At 42.1% G+C, this 16,444-nt stretch overlaps 1 protein-coding gene across 3 annotated transcripts in view; it reads left to right on the plus strand.

The window, feature by feature from the left end:
* The first annotated feature begins 358 nt into the window (after positions 1-358).
* The window catches only part of fbn2b (fibrillin 2b), a 231,149-nt gene continuing 215,063 nt past the window's right edge, over positions 359-16,444 (plus strand). For 2 of the 3 annotated variants that reach the window (XM_069927972.1, XM_069927973.1), the window contains exons 1-4: positions 359-525; positions 669-897; positions 14,155-14,237; positions 15,357-15,455. In XM_069927972.1, coding sequence (XP_069784073.1) covers positions 725-897; positions 14,155-14,237; positions 15,357-15,455 — 355 coding nt within the window. In that variant the 5' untranslated portion in view covers positions 359-525; positions 669-724. Of the gene's footprint in view, positions 526-668; positions 898-2,272; positions 2,354-14,154; positions 14,238-15,356; positions 15,456-16,444 lie in introns of those variants that run through there. The other variant, XM_069927974.1, reaches the window with a different exon arrangement.

Below are 16,444 nucleotides of genomic sequence, written 5' to 3' on the forward strand. Positions count from 1 at the left end.
GGTGAGCTCCTTGCACCCATTTCCAGATCTGCCGGCCACTCCAGCTCGTTTCTTGATTCCCATATTTGTATACATCCGAGGCCGGGGTTTTTTTTTTAAAGATACAAATCCTTGATGGGAGAATCTGAAGCGAGCCCCTTGCAAAAAACAAATCTTGCAGATGATGCATTGAGTAAATTGATCCTTGTTAATTTCAGACCAGCGGAGATGGAGGAAGGTCGGTATCAGGAATGTGAAGGGTTTGTCCATTAGCCTCTCGCTACTGTGATCGAGGGACCGCCTCCTCGCCCAGTGTGGATAAGCTTTCGCTTCACCCCCCCCCCCCTTCCTTTCTGCCCCCCCCCCCCTCCTCCTCCTCCTCCCATGTCCTGCTCAGGTTAGGATTTTATTCCCTCCTTGGCCCAGATCTCCCATCAAACAAAGAGCTGCAGGGCTGATCAGGATCTCCCGACCCTGCAGAAATTCGCTGACTATTGATTAGAAGCAGATGTTTTCCCGCTGATTCCTTGTGCGCTCCCATTGATGGTAAACTTTTAGCTTTGTTTAAAACTCTCGTGTGCCTCCCAGCTTTACCCTTCGCTGCTCTAAATCGCCCGCTGTTGTGTCAGGACTGGATGCGAGGGGAGTGGGAGTTTTGAGACAAAGTCTAATTTTCTCCCTCTCTCTAGCTCGGCAGGAGTGGATCGGGGAGGCTGAGCGTTTGTAGCCGTTTGAAGCGTGGAGCATGGGCGCACGGCGGATAGCCAAGTTCGTGCTGGGATGTACGGCTCTCATCTGTCTTGTTGAAGAGACGCGCACCCAACTCGAGAGCCAGTTTAGAGCGGCAAGATTCATTGGAGTCGGGGACAGAGATTCACAATCGCGGGTCAGGAGACGAGGTCAAGACAACTTAAGAGGGTAAAGTTCAGTCAATTGCAAATATCAGAACAATTACAGCCAATCGATATGGGGTCCAAGGCGAAATGCGTTCTAAAATCTTCGTTTAATATTAGATGTATTTATTTGCATGAGTCAGTTGCTATTTATTAACACCATTTAACATCTGGAGTTTGAACTCTCTTTGAAACGACCCCGTCTAATAAAGGGAATTTTGGAAGGACTCGTTGTGTAATTTGTGTTCCTTTCCACTGTTTGGCCACTGTCCACAGTCCGTTTCACTCCAAAGCCGACCCCCCACTCGTTCCTGTTTGCTTTTGGTCGTTGGGAATGCAGTCGAAAGTGGGATCCAGCGGCTGGCGGGCAGAGAGCGGGTGGGGGGTGGTCAGGGTTTAAAGGGAGCGCGGCGGAGCGATTGAGAAAGGGGAGGGAGGCTTGGAATTCGGGCAGGGCAGAGTTTATGGGTTACTCTTGAAAGATGACTATTTCTTTTGTCTTGGTTGGAATGTGACTTGGGGGGTGGGGGTGGGGGTGATCTTTGAGAGTTGTGGTCTCCAGCTTTTTTAAATTAAGGAGCCGCTTGGAGGATCTGTCTTTTAAAGAACATGCATTTGAACTTCATTATAGATGCGCGAATTTTCTTCCACCTACTTAAAAATCTTAAATGGCAAAGCAGCATCTAAAACGAGCCCGGAATATCCTGGAAATTCATTCAAACCTCGGGAGAGGGGGAGGGGTGGATGTGAATTGTGGCTGGATGTCAGATTCCATTTTCTGTTATCATCCTTTTGGATCGCATTCTGTGGTTTAATCACTTTTACCGTGTAAACCACTGCGGCGGTTTATCAAGAGGACCGGTCTAGTTGATGGATAAGTTCAGATGAGTGGGGTTTTTAAACTGAAGGACAATGACAAATGCAGCGAAATGAACTGACTGCAAGTGGGGTTACAGAGGGCCAAGACAGTCCAAGTGATTAGATATCACAAGTAATGTTATTTTGTGTGGAGTTGATGGTGAAAGAAAGGAGTCAATTTCGCCTGAAGCTAGTGATTCTCAAGTAGCAATTATTATGGGTTTCATGAACTTTTGCATAATTACTTAAAATATGTAGGACTTGAATTAACATGTAAAAGATTTCACAGAAATTGGCTGCATCAACTGACTTACTCGTTGAAGGATGGAGACATTATGTTTTTAGCTGTTATTGGCAGGGGAGGCTACAAAGCTAGAGAACAATGAGCATGGTGTATTGCTGGTGGCTATCCTGCTGTGGTTCTTTGAATTGATTTTTCCATGAACATTTTGTAATTCAGTTACAATGAACTTTTAAGTGTCAGTATTTGTCACTGAGACCTTCAATTCAGATTAAAGCTCCATTCATTCCTCTGTCTCGTGGACGAACCAAGAGTCCTTTGGAATGTTACAAGTGCAGCGTGCAATCTGATGCAAGAGTAAAGCTGTTCCATTGCAATAGAAGTGAGTCTCTAAAAATGCCTACAGCAGGATCATGATTTCTTTGATCAAGTTTCAAGCGTTTAGAATGTTTTATGATTTAAAACAAAAACCCACTACAGTGAATTCCAAACTAACTCAAAACCATTGTCATAGAGATAATGAAGCCTGAAGACTGCTGTGTCGCAGTGGGAGTTTAACACGAAAGTCTGCAGACGCTGTGATTGTAGTAAAAACGCAGAAATGCTGGAGGAGCTCAGCAGGTCTCTCGGCGACCGCAGGAGGTAAAGATATATTATTGACGTTTCGGCCCTGAACCCTTCCTTGAGGAAAATCTCAGGCCCCGAGACGTCGGTCATGTATCTTTTTCTCCTATGGGCACTGCGAGACCTGCTGAGCTCCTCCAGCCTTTTAGCTGTGGGAGTTTGCCAGTTTACTTTTAAACAAAATAATTAGGAGGTGAAATGAGATTGGTATGACTTCATGTGATGACTTTTGAGAGAATGCATGAAATAAAAGATTGATTGTATTTATTTGTTCTTGTTATGTTTAGTGACTTCTCTTAACCTTTCAAGTCTGTGTAATGGGCTGATAGAAATCCTTCAGAGATTTGGGAGAAACGTTTCATTTTTGATGTTGAAGCACAAGATTGCAAAAATGCTTAAAATTTGAGATGTTTAATTGCATAATTGATGATCTATCAATTATCTATGATAATTGTGCTAATATATATTCTGTTAAAAGTTCATTAACGCCTCTTGCTTTCTATGAAAGTTTCTTCCAGTATTCCTTCCAATAAAAACTTGGATTCAGTGAGTAAGGCGTGACATAAAATGAGTTGGATCAGTTCAGTCACGCCTTGTGTGAATATATTACTGTAATTACAGGAATAATCTTTTTTAATGACAGAGTTTAATAGCCTCCTCTTGAATGATCAATTAACATAAGTTAAGAGACCAACTTTTTTTTTCTGCCATTTTGCTACAATTCTATCAATCAGCTTGCAAAGTACTTAATTGTGTTTTAAGTGGCAGAGCACTTTGGATACAGATTAAATCCAGAGTGAAAGCCCTCGTTAAAGCTTGAACATTATTTGTCTCCCTGATTTCTGTCCAATTTTGCCAGCATGGAGAGAGCTTTCTGTGTTTCAAAGTTTAAACGCTCTTGTGGAAACCTATTCTATCCAACCTCGTATTGTCATTTCAAATCTGCTCCAAAGCACAGTCCAGCAATGCACTCTAAAACATAAAGAATGAGACATTGGCATCTGCAGAAGGCTATCCTAGTGTTTCTGCTCGTCTTCGGACTGAATCTGATTCCAAAATTGGATGGTAATATTTCCAAAGAAAACACAGATGAAATAGACCAAGTTGAGGTGAAAACAGAAGGGAATTCGTATGGTGGTGGATGACACGGAAAGAGTTTTCTGAAAATGGGAGTTGGTGAAGATGGAGTCTATTAAATTGAAAGACATTTAAAATTCCTATTCTGGCAAAGATCAAACTTGGTATGATGGAAACCCAAAATCAAAATAGAAAAAGCTTGTGACCACGAGTAGAGAAAGAAATCGAGTTGATGAAGTCAAGTTTATTGTCAATCGATTGTACAAATACAACCCAATTAAACTGCTTTCTCCGGTCCTCGGTGCAAAACACACAGACACACAATCAGAAATAACACATATACAGACAAATAATACATATGCTGAACACGTATTTCATCTATACAATTAAATTTTGTTTTGTACATATGGGAGCCTCGGAGGGTCAGTGTGAGCAGGTCTTTTGGACGTTCGGCCTGAGGGAAGAAACCTGGTGGTGCTGGCTCTGATCCTCCTGGATCTCTTCCTTTACAATTGGGGGGGGGGGGTGCGGGGGGGGGGCGGGGAGGGGGGAAGAAGGGAAGAAACTCCATTTATCTGCTCTGCCATTCTTGTGGTCCTGTGGACTGACCTCTGGCCCATTTCTCTGCAGTAGAATTTTGTCAGTTTCAGTTTCATGAGAACAGGAAATGGGTAGAACTACAGTAAGTTTAAAATGTAGAGGAAGAAGATGAGGTGAAAACAGAAGGGAATTCCAGTGGATGGTGAAGGATCGAAGAAATTAAATGACAAAATCTGATGCTATAATGTGAAAGATGGTGGAAAAAAAAGTCCATTAATGTAGGGAGGCAGAGTGATGGAAACCTAAAATCAAAATTATTGAACATCATTGCTGATTTACAAAGAGTCCAGAAGTGTGTCAAATGAGAAGTAGAATGATGCTCTTTGCTCACGTTGAGCTCCATTGGAGCATTAGACACAGGTCAGAGTATGGGACCGATGGGGAACTGAAGGCAATTGGAAACTTGGGATCATGTTTGTGGATTGAATGGCGGTATGTGGCAAAGCAGACACCCAATATGTATTTGGTCTTGTTGATTTACAGACCATATTTTGAGCAGCAGAAAGAGTCTGGATGTAAATCATCAGTAAAGTGTGTTTGGGTGGCTGGATGATGGGAGGGTAAAGGTAAATGCATTGGTGTGGCACCTTCAGTAGTTGCATGGAAAGATGGAGGTAGCAGTCTCATTGAGATGCTAAAAGGGATGGAGAAAGGTAAGCTTGTCTGGTGATGGCATTGCATTGGAGCTGTCAAACTATGGGGCATAATCTTTTGAATGAGGAGCCTCAGTTTAGCAGAAAATAAGGATGTGGTACCTTGAAACATCAAAACAATATCAAACTAGGAACAGGTTGCTTGCCCCTTGGATCTGCTCCATTACTCAAAGTGATCAGACTGATCATCCAAAATTCATAACTATGTGATCCTTTTAGCCTTGAGAAATGTATGTACATCCTTCTTGATTATGACTTGGCTTCCACTGCCATCTGTGGTGGAAAATTTCACAAGTCATTCCCCCCCCCCCAACCGGCATGAAGAAAGTTCTCCAATTTTGGTTTTGAACTGCATACCCCTTATTCTGAAGCTGTGATCTTTTTTGGTTCTGCATTCTCTACCCATGAATAACATCCTTCCTTAATTTAATCTGTCCAGCCCTGTAAGAATTTTACAGGTTTCCATGAGATACCCTTTCATTCTTCAATACTCCAGTAAATTTGGGCTCTGCCCTCCCAATCATGCTGTATGTCTGCCCTCCCATTTCAGGCTTCTGTCCGCTAAAGCCTTTTCTGCATTCAGTCCATGGCAAGAACATCCTTCCTTGGAATTAGGAGAGTGAAACTGGATGCAAAACTCAAGGTGGAGCCTTACTGAAATCCTGGTCAATTACAGCAAGACATCCTTGCTCCCGCACTCAAATCCTCCTGCAATGAAAGGCAACGTATCACTTGCATGCTTGAATGTTTGTTTCAGCCTCTGGTGTACAAGGACACCCAGATTTTTCTACTTTCACCTATTACTATTCAGATATAATCTTCTCTTCTTAGAATTAAAAGGGGGGGGGGGAAGGGCAACATCACATTCACCCACATGAAATGGTAACTGGCATGCATTTGCCCATTTTGCCAAAAACACATCAAAACCTCGTTGCATCCATCCCACAGCTTATCTCTGGGGCAGAGGTCCCTGCAGCAACTCTGTGGTCATGTGCTGTCACCTGGAAAAAAAAGACATATTTATTCCAACTCTTGGGTCCTGTCTGTAACCAATTCGCAATCTTATTGCTTCAATTTTGCACGCCAACTCTTGAACGGGACCTTGTCAAAAGCCTTTTATAAAACCTATGCTGACTTTGTCCAATCTCATAGATGTTTTCCAAGTGGTCTACCTTCTGTTACAGTAATAAATTCTAGTATTTTCACTGCTTATTGACATGAGGCTAACCAATTTGCTATTTCCCTCCTTTATTTTTTTGAAGTGGGAATGCACTTGCAGTCCTTCAATCTGTAGGAACTGTTCTCGAGGCTTGAAAGATGATGGACCAATGGCACCATTTTCACTGCATTTCCTTTAGCTCACTGGGGCTTTGTTTATCCTGCTCCGGGGATTTGTCAGCCTTTGGCCCATTCATTTTTCCGGCACTATTTCTGTATTGTTGATGATTTCCACCAGTCTCTTCTTCTCTTAAAAGCTTTGGTTCCAAAATATACTTGAGAGGGTATTTGTGTTCTCCTTTATGAAGACGAAGTATGTGATTAACTGTTCTGTTGTTTCTTTGTTTCCAATTATGATTACTGACTGCAAAGGAGTTACATTTGTTTTCACTCATCTTTCTGCAATTCTTTTTAACTTTTTTTTTGTAAACAGAAATGTTCATTCTCATACTTTTAATCATTTTTGCTCTTTGTTGAAATCTAAACTGCTCCCAATGCTTGGACTTAATGCATTTCCTGAAATTTTTATTTGTCCCCTCTTTGGATCAAATACTATGCAGAGGAAGTGGTGAAGACAGATACAATTGCAATGTTTAAAAAGACAGTTGGTCCAGTACTGGGCTTGGAAATTAGAGGGAAGCAGACCAATTGTGGGCAAATGGGATTAGCATAGATTGGCAATGTGGTCAGCATAGAAGAGTTAGGCTGAAGAGCCCATCTCTGAGATGTACTTTTTAATCCCTAATTTATTTTGCAAGCTAAAGTTGAACCTTTTCACTGGCTTAGTTTGATGATGCTTGACAGGAATGAATAATTATTGCAAATTAGGTATGTCTTTAAATATTACCTAATGCTCCTCCACATTTAGTACCAGTTTCCCAATCATTCACAGTCACTTCACTTGAGTTTTTTGTTCTGATTCAAGACGCAGGTTTTTGATTCTGCTTCTTTATCGTGGTTTTGTTCATTTTTCCCAAAGGACCACACAAGATTGTTAACTATTCCTCTCTTGTACAAAACCCAGTCTCCAAAATCCCATTCTCCAATTAGTTTCTGAAACATATTATTCATATAAAATGAATACCAGATCACAATCATTGAAGATTGGTAAGAACATCTCCTCCACAATCTCCGTCAGTATCGGAGCACCGCAGGGCTGCGTCCTTAGCCCCCTGCTCTACTCACTTTACCCTTATGACTGTGTAGCTTGGTAACACCATCTACAAATTTGCTGACGATACCATGGTAGTGGGTTGTATAAAGGGAGGAAATGAGTCAGATTGAAAACTTGGCTGAATGTTGCAACAACAATCTTTCACTCAATGTCACCAAAACTAGGAAAGGAAAGATAGAGGTTTACAATCCAGTGATTAATGGGGGATCAGAGGTGGAGAGGGTGAGCAAATTTAGCTTCTTGGGAGTCACTATCTTGGAGGAACTTTCCTGGACCCAATACACCAATGGCATCATGAAGAAACCACATCAGCATCTCCACTTCCTCAGGAGTTAGCGGAGATTTGTTTTGACACCAGGAGCCCTGGCAAATTTCTACAGAGGTGTGGTGGAAAATGTGCTGATGGGCATCCCGGTCTGGTATGGGAACACTATAATATCCCTGAGTGTAAAACCCTCTAAAAGGTAGTGGACACAGCCCAGGACATCACAGACAAAACCTTCCCCACTATTGAGAACATCTACAGGGATTGCTGCTGCTAGGTAATTTTCAGGCTCACAACCCAGCACACGCTCTGATCTCGCTGATGGTAAAGGTTCCATTATTGCCAATGTACCTGAAAATTCTTTAACTTTGTCTACCATGAGGAAGACAGAGAGTCACCACTTTGTCCAGTGCCCCTCACAGAAATGAGGCCTAGTGAGGAACGAACTCACGATCCCTGGTTTACAAGACCAGTGCTCTAACTATTGAGCTATCAGAGCCTCTGCATCCAAGGACAATGCTTTTAAATTAAATACAAATAATTTAGACATGCAGCACGGTAACAGGTCCTTCCAACCCATGAGCCTGTGCCGCCCAAATACCCTGATTAACCTTACACCACTGGTACTTTTTTTTATTTGAAAGGAGGAAACTGGAGCACCTGAAGGAAATCCACGCTGACACAGGGAGAGCGTACAAACTCCTTACGGACAGCGCCGGATTCGAACCCGGGTTGCTGGCGTAGTAATATGTTGTGCTAATCATTCCGCTCCACTATATTAACCGTGCCACCCCGAGATATCTTTTGAATCTTTTAGAGTCGTCTTTTTTAAAAAAAAAATTATCGCTCTTTTAGCTTAATTTTTTGCACATCATTTTCTCTGGCTTAACCTTTTGCTTCTTTCTTTTGTCATTTATTTATGTCCTCCTTTAACCCATCTCTGCCTCTTTGCTGAAGTGTCCCAAACCCTGCCATTCTAGTTTAAATCCTCCTAGATTGCATTAGCAAATCTCCCCTCTGACCCTCCCATGTTGGTCCCAATCCTGCCCAGTGTAACTTGTTCCATTTCTACTGGTCTCATGTTCCCTACTGTAATACACAAAAGTGCTGGAATGTTTAACTCTTCTTCCCCATCAATCTGAATCCCTTTAGTTACATGAAGAAAGAGCTACGTGCTGATTTTCCTCGGGCAATTTATTTGAGGTACGTTCCCTACATATTTGTGATGGTCCACAGAATGTTGGCCATTCTTGGAACAGGGAAATGTGGAGGAAGACCGTAATGTTGCCACTCCCGCTATCATTTCCTTGAGGTACTGACAAACCCAAAACCAACACTAGGTGTTTAAAAAAAAAAGTAACACAATGCTGGTGAAACTCAGCAGGTCAAACAGTGTACTTTATTTAGCAAAAATAAAGATACATAACCAACGTACCCCTTCACTGAGGCATGCCTGAACAAAATGGTGGGGAAGAGGGATGGGCACAGCCCCACAGGCAGGAGGTAATGGGTGGATAAGGAGAGGAGGGAACACCAGCAAATAGGAGGAGGGCTCTGTGACTGGAGGGGGAAGGGGGTGGAGAGCTGGAGGAAATGAGACCAAGGGATGGGAAAGAGAGGGAGAATGGGGAGTGGTATAGCAGAAACTGTGTAAGTCAAGTTTCATTCCATCCAGTGGTAACATGCCCAGACAGAATATTAGGTATTGCTCCTCCAATTTACTGCCTTGGTTTGACCTGGCATGAGGTCACAGACAGACATGTTAGTGTCTGGAGTAGTGTGCAGAACTAAAATGGGTGGCCACTGGGGGCCATTGATGCAGGGTCAGTGCCAGAACTTGTGTTAGAGGGAACATTAGTGAGTTCGGGGGGGGTGGGGGGGGGCTCGTTCAGTTGGGGGGGGGAATGGTGCTAGCAGGGACTTACCGGTCGACAAGGGGTGGGGGAGTACAAGCAGGGACCTATCTGTCATTAACACCCTCTGATACAAGGGTGAGGGCACTGCTTCTATTGTGTCAAGCATCGCTGACATTTGACACATGATAGTACACGGCCGGGGCAGGTGGACAGTCACTAGCGTGTGTCAACCTAGACACCACTGACGCGGAAGGGAGTGGGGCAGATCTGACGGCCAGGGATGGCCACAAATGTTTGGAGGGGGGAACAACACCTCATATGGGGGGCAATGCCTGTGAATGCCCTTGGCGCCGACCCTGACGTACAGAGTGAAGACGCTCACTAAAGCGATCTCCCAGTCTCTGTCCAGTCTCTTTGATATAGAGTTTTATTCCCGGTGTTAGTTTGGCTTTTTAATGGGGCTTTTGGCAATGAGCAATGTTTGACGGTGTATGTAGTGCATATGGAGTGGTGGTGTGAGGAAGCAAAAAGATCCATGATTTTCCTCCCAAATCTGCTGGACTGTACATGTGTGTAAATCAGACATCAGGAGCCATGATTAATATTGGCTGTGATGTTTCTCAGTCAATTATTTTTAACACTTTTATTCAATGAACTGCCAGTAGCTATGGCCTGAGAGGAGAATTTAAAAAAAATGTATATGGGGAAGTGGTGATGTTGCAAACTTCTTCCACTAAAATGCAATAAAATAAATGTTTTGTATTTCATTGTGTAATTTCTGTGGAAGAAAGGGTCAAAGCCATTGTACCCATTGATCCTTTCCCTTAGATTCTTCTACCTTCATCTTCCTCCTGTGGAACCTCTGTCCAAAACCAACATGTGATGTTGCACATTATTCATCTTAAACTCTAAGGGACGATTTAGTACAATTACTCTCTGACTCTCTCACATCCTGTAATTCTCCCAAATGTGTCTCTGTTCGCTTCTTTGCTCATCTGCGCTGGCTGGACTTCTTAGTGCATCATTGAATCACACTGGTCAGAACAAAGTGGCCAACCTGAGTTCCATCCACCTTCACCAGGGAGACAAGGTTGATTAACTGTTAGCCTGATTTTTCATGTCTCGTCAAAGACTGGTTTAATCTGTCGGTATGGGAGCCATGTCTGGGCTTGCTCACTTTAAACCAGAATAAATTCAACCCATTTTAATTTCTTGTTTTAATTAAAAATGTAACCATCTGGAATTGGGCAGAATTTGGGAAGAAATTTGGGTTCTTGGAGGCCAGCATTTACAGTCCATTTCCTCTTTAGATGTATAATATAATGCACACATATGTTCCGTTGAAGTGTTGAATGTGCCCTGTGTACATACGGTTTGATTTGCAGCATAGTTATTGCCTTCAATTTGTATGGTTGGGCAAGCAACTCCCAACTTTAAAACATCAGGTATAGTTCGAGCCAATCATGTTTAGCATCTTAAAATTTTCTCTCATATTAAGGATTATTGTCTTTTTAGTACCGTGGGTATGATTTACAATTGAAGGAAGATGAAGCAAAAATTAGCATCAGTATTTTATGCTATGATTGGCTTCAAAAAGTATTTTTGAAACATCTGGAAATGTTTCTGTTCTTGAATGCTCAGAAGCCAAGCATATTTTACTGAGTTTCTTGTTAATGAGAGGTAGCATCTGAAAGGAGAATGACTGCAAAAAATAAAAGCACTGGGAGAGGTTAATAATATGATGCAACAAAAGAAAACATTTTGACAGGCAGAGAGGTCATGGTTGAGTTTTATAGGACTTGCATGTTGATGCAACTGTGTTAAATACGATTGGCAAACTGCGAATGTCACTAACCTCAAGGCAATGACTGAGCTTTGGCTATAAAGAATGGACAGGGCTTGAAATATTCCCAGATGTGTTATGTTTGAGACAATTTGGGAAAGAAAGGGGTGGGATTGGCAATGAGTAGGGACAAATTTACAGTTCTGGAGAGAGATACCCTGTTGATTGATTGAGGAAGGAAACTATCTGTTTAGAATTAAAAGAGTGAGTTACAGTTTCACTGCTGTGATTATTCTATAGGCCACTAACAAGTGGGGAAGGTATTGAGTTACTTTGCATAGAGATATGCAAAAGCTTTTCGTAGAACTTGCCATTCATCAGATATGTTTCTGGAGAGGAATCTGTTCCAGTTTCTCCTGAATTCCAATTCTTGATCACAGACTAAATATTTCTCTTGCATTTTCCATGCAGTCAGATCAACTTTCCATTGTTTCATGATTAAATCACCAGGATCATTCCAACATCATTAAGTCCTAACATATTGTTTTAGGGTCATAAACAAGGCAATGTTGTGACTGGGATCAAATGACCTGTGATAATTCAGCATGTACATTATTTGCTCAAACTCTGTCGTTAGTGTTGTCGATAGCTGGGTTTCGACTGCAGAATGAAAGATTGATTTAGCTGTGTACCTTGATACTCACTGAACCTTGAAATTTTGACGACCCATTAAATTGCTTGAAATTGCTGATGTTTTAGGAATGTTCTTCATTCTGTAATATGAGGTTTCTACCAGCAGGAGTATGAGCTAACCAAGGGGAGGTGGGATAGTGGTATTCAGTGCACTGCATATGACCACACTGCCTACATAATCAGGGCTGTAATAAGATAATATTTCAATTTAACTTCTTCCTGAGGTGGGCTGTCTGACTTGTGAGAACCATGCAAAGTATAATGTTGTCAGAAGCATTTATGTGTCAGACAGGTTGAAGGCTAGTAATACACTTATTAACATTGAGATTGATTTCTAATGTTGGACACAGTCTAGTCTATTTTTGTATTAAGTCACCAGGTCATCAAGTAGTTAAGTTACCTCAAACCAAAATATTAAAATGTTGGAAAGCTAGGTGGGCCCTAATGAATTGTCCAAGTCACTTCATTCTCCTATAAACCAAGGATTGGAATTAAATTGAGGATGGGCATGATTGAGTTTTCAGAAATGGGATGCATGTATTTTCAGGAGTGGGATGTATGCTGCCATGTCTGTCTGTGGCCTCATGTCCTGACCCACCAAGACCACCTGTAAACTGGAGGGGCAATACCTAATTTTCTGTCGGGGCACTCTCCAACTGGATGGCATTAACATCAATATCTCCGGTTTCCACTAGTCTACTCTCCGTTCTCACTCCCTTCCCTTTCCCTCTGTCTTCTTTCCTCCAGCTCTCCATCCCCTTCCCTCTCCATTCAAAGAGCCATCCCTCCTCCCCCTGTTGTTGGTGGTCCCTCCCTCCCTTATCCATCCTGTTTTTGGGACTCTGCTCCATTTTGTTCAGGTGCCTGCCTCCATTTCGCTTGTACCTCGATGAAGGGCTCAAGCCCAAAATGTTGATTATGTATTTTTACCTTTGCTATATACAGTTCACTGTGTGACCTGCTGAGTTTCTCTAGCCTTGTGCTTTTACTTCATTTATGTTTGTCCAGAAATTATTTGGAGCATGTTGTACCTTTGCACTCTTTCAACATTTTGTGTAATTGCTTATCGGAAGCAGTATTCCACATCCTTCATTTAAAAATACTGAGACAAAGCTTTAAGAGGTGAGTAAATTTAAGTCGTATTAGAAAGTACAAGATTCTTAACCCCCTCCTCTACTCACTTTACACCTACGACTGTGTAGCTGGTTACGATAATAACACCATCTACAAATGTGCCAGTGGGTTGTATAAAGGAAGGGGCCAGCAACAATCAATGTCACCAAAACTAAGGAGCTGATTATTGACTTCAGGAAGGGAAAACCAGACATATACAATGCAGTGATTATTGGGGGATCAAAAGTGGAGAGGGTGAGCAAATTTAAGTTCTTGGGAGTCACTATTTTGGAGGATCTTTTCTGGACCCAACACACTAATGGCATCATGAAGAAAGCACGCCAGTGGCTCTATTTCCTCAGGAGTTTGCGGAGGTTTGGTATGACACCAGAAACCCTGGCAAATTTCATCAGATGTGTGGTGGAAAGTGTGCTGACTGCTTGCATCTCGGTCTGGTATGGGCACATCAATAACCCTGAGCGTTTATAGAAAGAAAACCTTCCAAAAGGTAACGGACACAGCCCAGGACATCACAGGCAAAACCCTCCCCACTATCAAGAACATCTACAGGGAATGCTGCATTGGAGGGGAGCAGCAATCAACGATCCACATCACCCAGCACATGCTCTGTTCTTGCTGCTGCCATCAGGAAAGGGGTATCATTGCCACAAGACTCTCACCACCAGGTTCAGGAACAGCTGATACCCCTCCCACCATCAGACTCCTTCATGATAAACTCAATCAGGGACTCATTTAAGGACCCTTACTTGTTCACTTCATTGATTTTTAAATATTCTCTGTTCTTTAATTGCATATATAAGCTGTGTATAGATTTTTCTTGCACTACCAGTAAGTTGTAATTCTGATGTACCCGCAGAAAAAAATCTTAAGGGTTGTATGCACTCTGACAATAAATCTGAAACTCTCTCCACCCTTTATCAATGTAGCATTCATACAATGGAAACAAATAGCCGTGACATAAACGGTGACAGGAAGGAGTTAAGCCATAGCCTTGTTGCAGCCTCCATCCTGATAACCAGGTGGTAGATAAGTGTTCAACAAGTGATTATAGGCTATAATGGGACCAGAGGAGCCCATGTAACACTTTTCTTTTGCTTTCCTTTCAGACCTAATGTGTGTGGATCGCGATTTCATTCCTATTGTTGTCCTGGATGGAAAACGTTGCCGGGAGGGAACCAATGTATTGTGCGTAAGTACCGCTCATTCTCTCCATTGGGAAACAGTGGACGATCTCCTTGTACACTCTTTCCCTTATTATTGTTAATTCGCATTCTATCATTATTTCAATGCTGCAAAGCAGATGATTTGGTGTTGGATTCACACTCCTGATGAAGTAATCATTGTATTTCAAAGTTAGTCCAACTTAATAGGATTGCCTTTGATCCTCCTGTATGATGCACCAGCAGTGGGCAATCTCATTGCCTTCAGAACCAAGACTCCTGAGGACAGCCAGTGTTACAAATACAATTTTGGCTAGAGTTTCTCAGATTACAAATGTTCATTTTTGTTAACTTCTCAAATTTAACATCTTTAAACATTTCTTTGTTTTTCTTCCTTTACCTCAGTTCTTTGTCTCCTCCATTTAATCTTATCTATCCAACCATTTTCACAATAGCCACAGTGGTTGAAATAGAGAAAAAGCACCTGATTTTTCCGTCTGGCATTAACACTGATTTTTATGGATTCTGCTAACCTGCTCCCTTCCCTCTCTATTCACCCAGCCACCCTTCCTCCCCCAGCTTGCTGCTGTGCCCTATTACCTCCTACCTTTGTGACCATGCCTCCCCCCCCCCACCCCACTCTTTTGTTTGGGACGCCTGCCGAAATCAGATGGAGGGCTCAAGCCCAAAATGTCGGTTATGTATTTTTATCTTTGCTATTTGACACTGTTTGACCTGCTGAGTTTCTCCAGCTTTGTTTTTTTTTACCTTTTTGGTCCAAACAATCAAGTGTATTGATTCATGAAAGAGTCAAAGGATGACTGTCTTGCAGTAGGGCGTCACATACCATCACTCTTTGACAATAAAAAAAAATTGTGTCAAATGAGAAAATGGTATCACCTAAAGTGTAATGGTCTGATGCCTCAGTGAACATTACATCATAATATCAGTGTAAATGGAATTTTAGTACCAACTGAACTGCCATCTCTGGACAGGTGACCCATCGTGAAGTGTGAAGGGTTGCTGTAAAAGGAAGTGTATGCTTCATCTGAGTTAAAAGTGGCAATAACACCAGCCAATTGTATCTTTTGATTGTTTTGCAACAAGCTGGCACTTTCTGAAGCTGTTTTTGTTTTGCCTTTGTTCAGCCATTTGTCGCAACACCTGTGGTGATGGTTTCTGCTCCAGACCAAATATGTGCACTTGCTCTAATGGGCAGCTCTCCCCAGGTTGTGGATCTGGGTCTGGTAAGTAACATTGTATTTGCTGACTGCAGACAATGTGAAGATATTCACATCAAATTAGTGGCCAGATCCAGACTAATGCTCATTTTGTACAGTCACATCCAACATCTTCAAATTCAGGTCAGTTGCAGGGAAAATAACTCAAATGTTTTGCCCCATTGACCTCTTTCAACCCAAGTCGAAACAGGGTATATCTCCTTTTACAGTGACTGTAGAAAATGTACTGATCAAAGTCTCTCTGGCCGCAACATTAGCAATGGGCCAACCTAAAATAGTCACACCCAAAACAAGTTACTAAGTAGTCGAGGGACACCATGATGTAGTGACTCTGTCACTCCCTTGGAGCTCTAACTAATTATTAGCATTTTGAGATGGCTTGATGCATTCGATTGATAGGGTGTTAGAATTAGCTTTACCTGGATAAGGAATTGGAAACTGTGAAGAATTTACATGGACAAATAGCTCATTAATCAATTATCTCATGCCTGTACACACTGGGATGTCCCAGCCTCATCATCCAGCTGATTGTACAGGACATTGTCATAGCCTTGAGGCTACTGATTTTGTTTTTGGTAGTCATTGGTTCTCATTTGTCAATGTTTCTGAATCATTTTGAATTATATTATACCTGAGTTTATTGCATTAAACATCGATAGTACATTTACCAGATGGTCCCTCTCAAAGTGAATACCTCCTTCTATTGTCTCCCTCAGATAAAAGTGCTTCAAGGTCCTGTGACCTTTTTATTACCCTTTGAAATGCCATTTGTTTGCTCTCCTGGTGTCTTTTTTTTAACCCAGCCGCTGCTCCCAGATACAAACCCACATAATGTTTAATAAGGTCGAATGTTAACGGTGGGAGTGAGGTTGGGAGAGTGTCATACGGCATTGGTTTAGAGTGCCTTGTTGAACACACTGTAATTATCATAAGCCTGGTTGTTCTGCAGAAGCTGAATGACCATTGCACTGATTTACCACTACGTTTGAGAAAAT

Source organism: Narcine bancroftii, chromosome 3 (genome assembly GCF_036971445.1).
Source record: "Narcine bancroftii isolate sNarBan1 chromosome 3, sNarBan1.hap1, whole genome shotgun sequence".
In the NCBI taxonomy this organism is placed as follows: Eukaryota; Metazoa; Chordata; class Chondrichthyes; order Torpediniformes; family Narcinidae; genus Narcine; species Narcine bancroftii.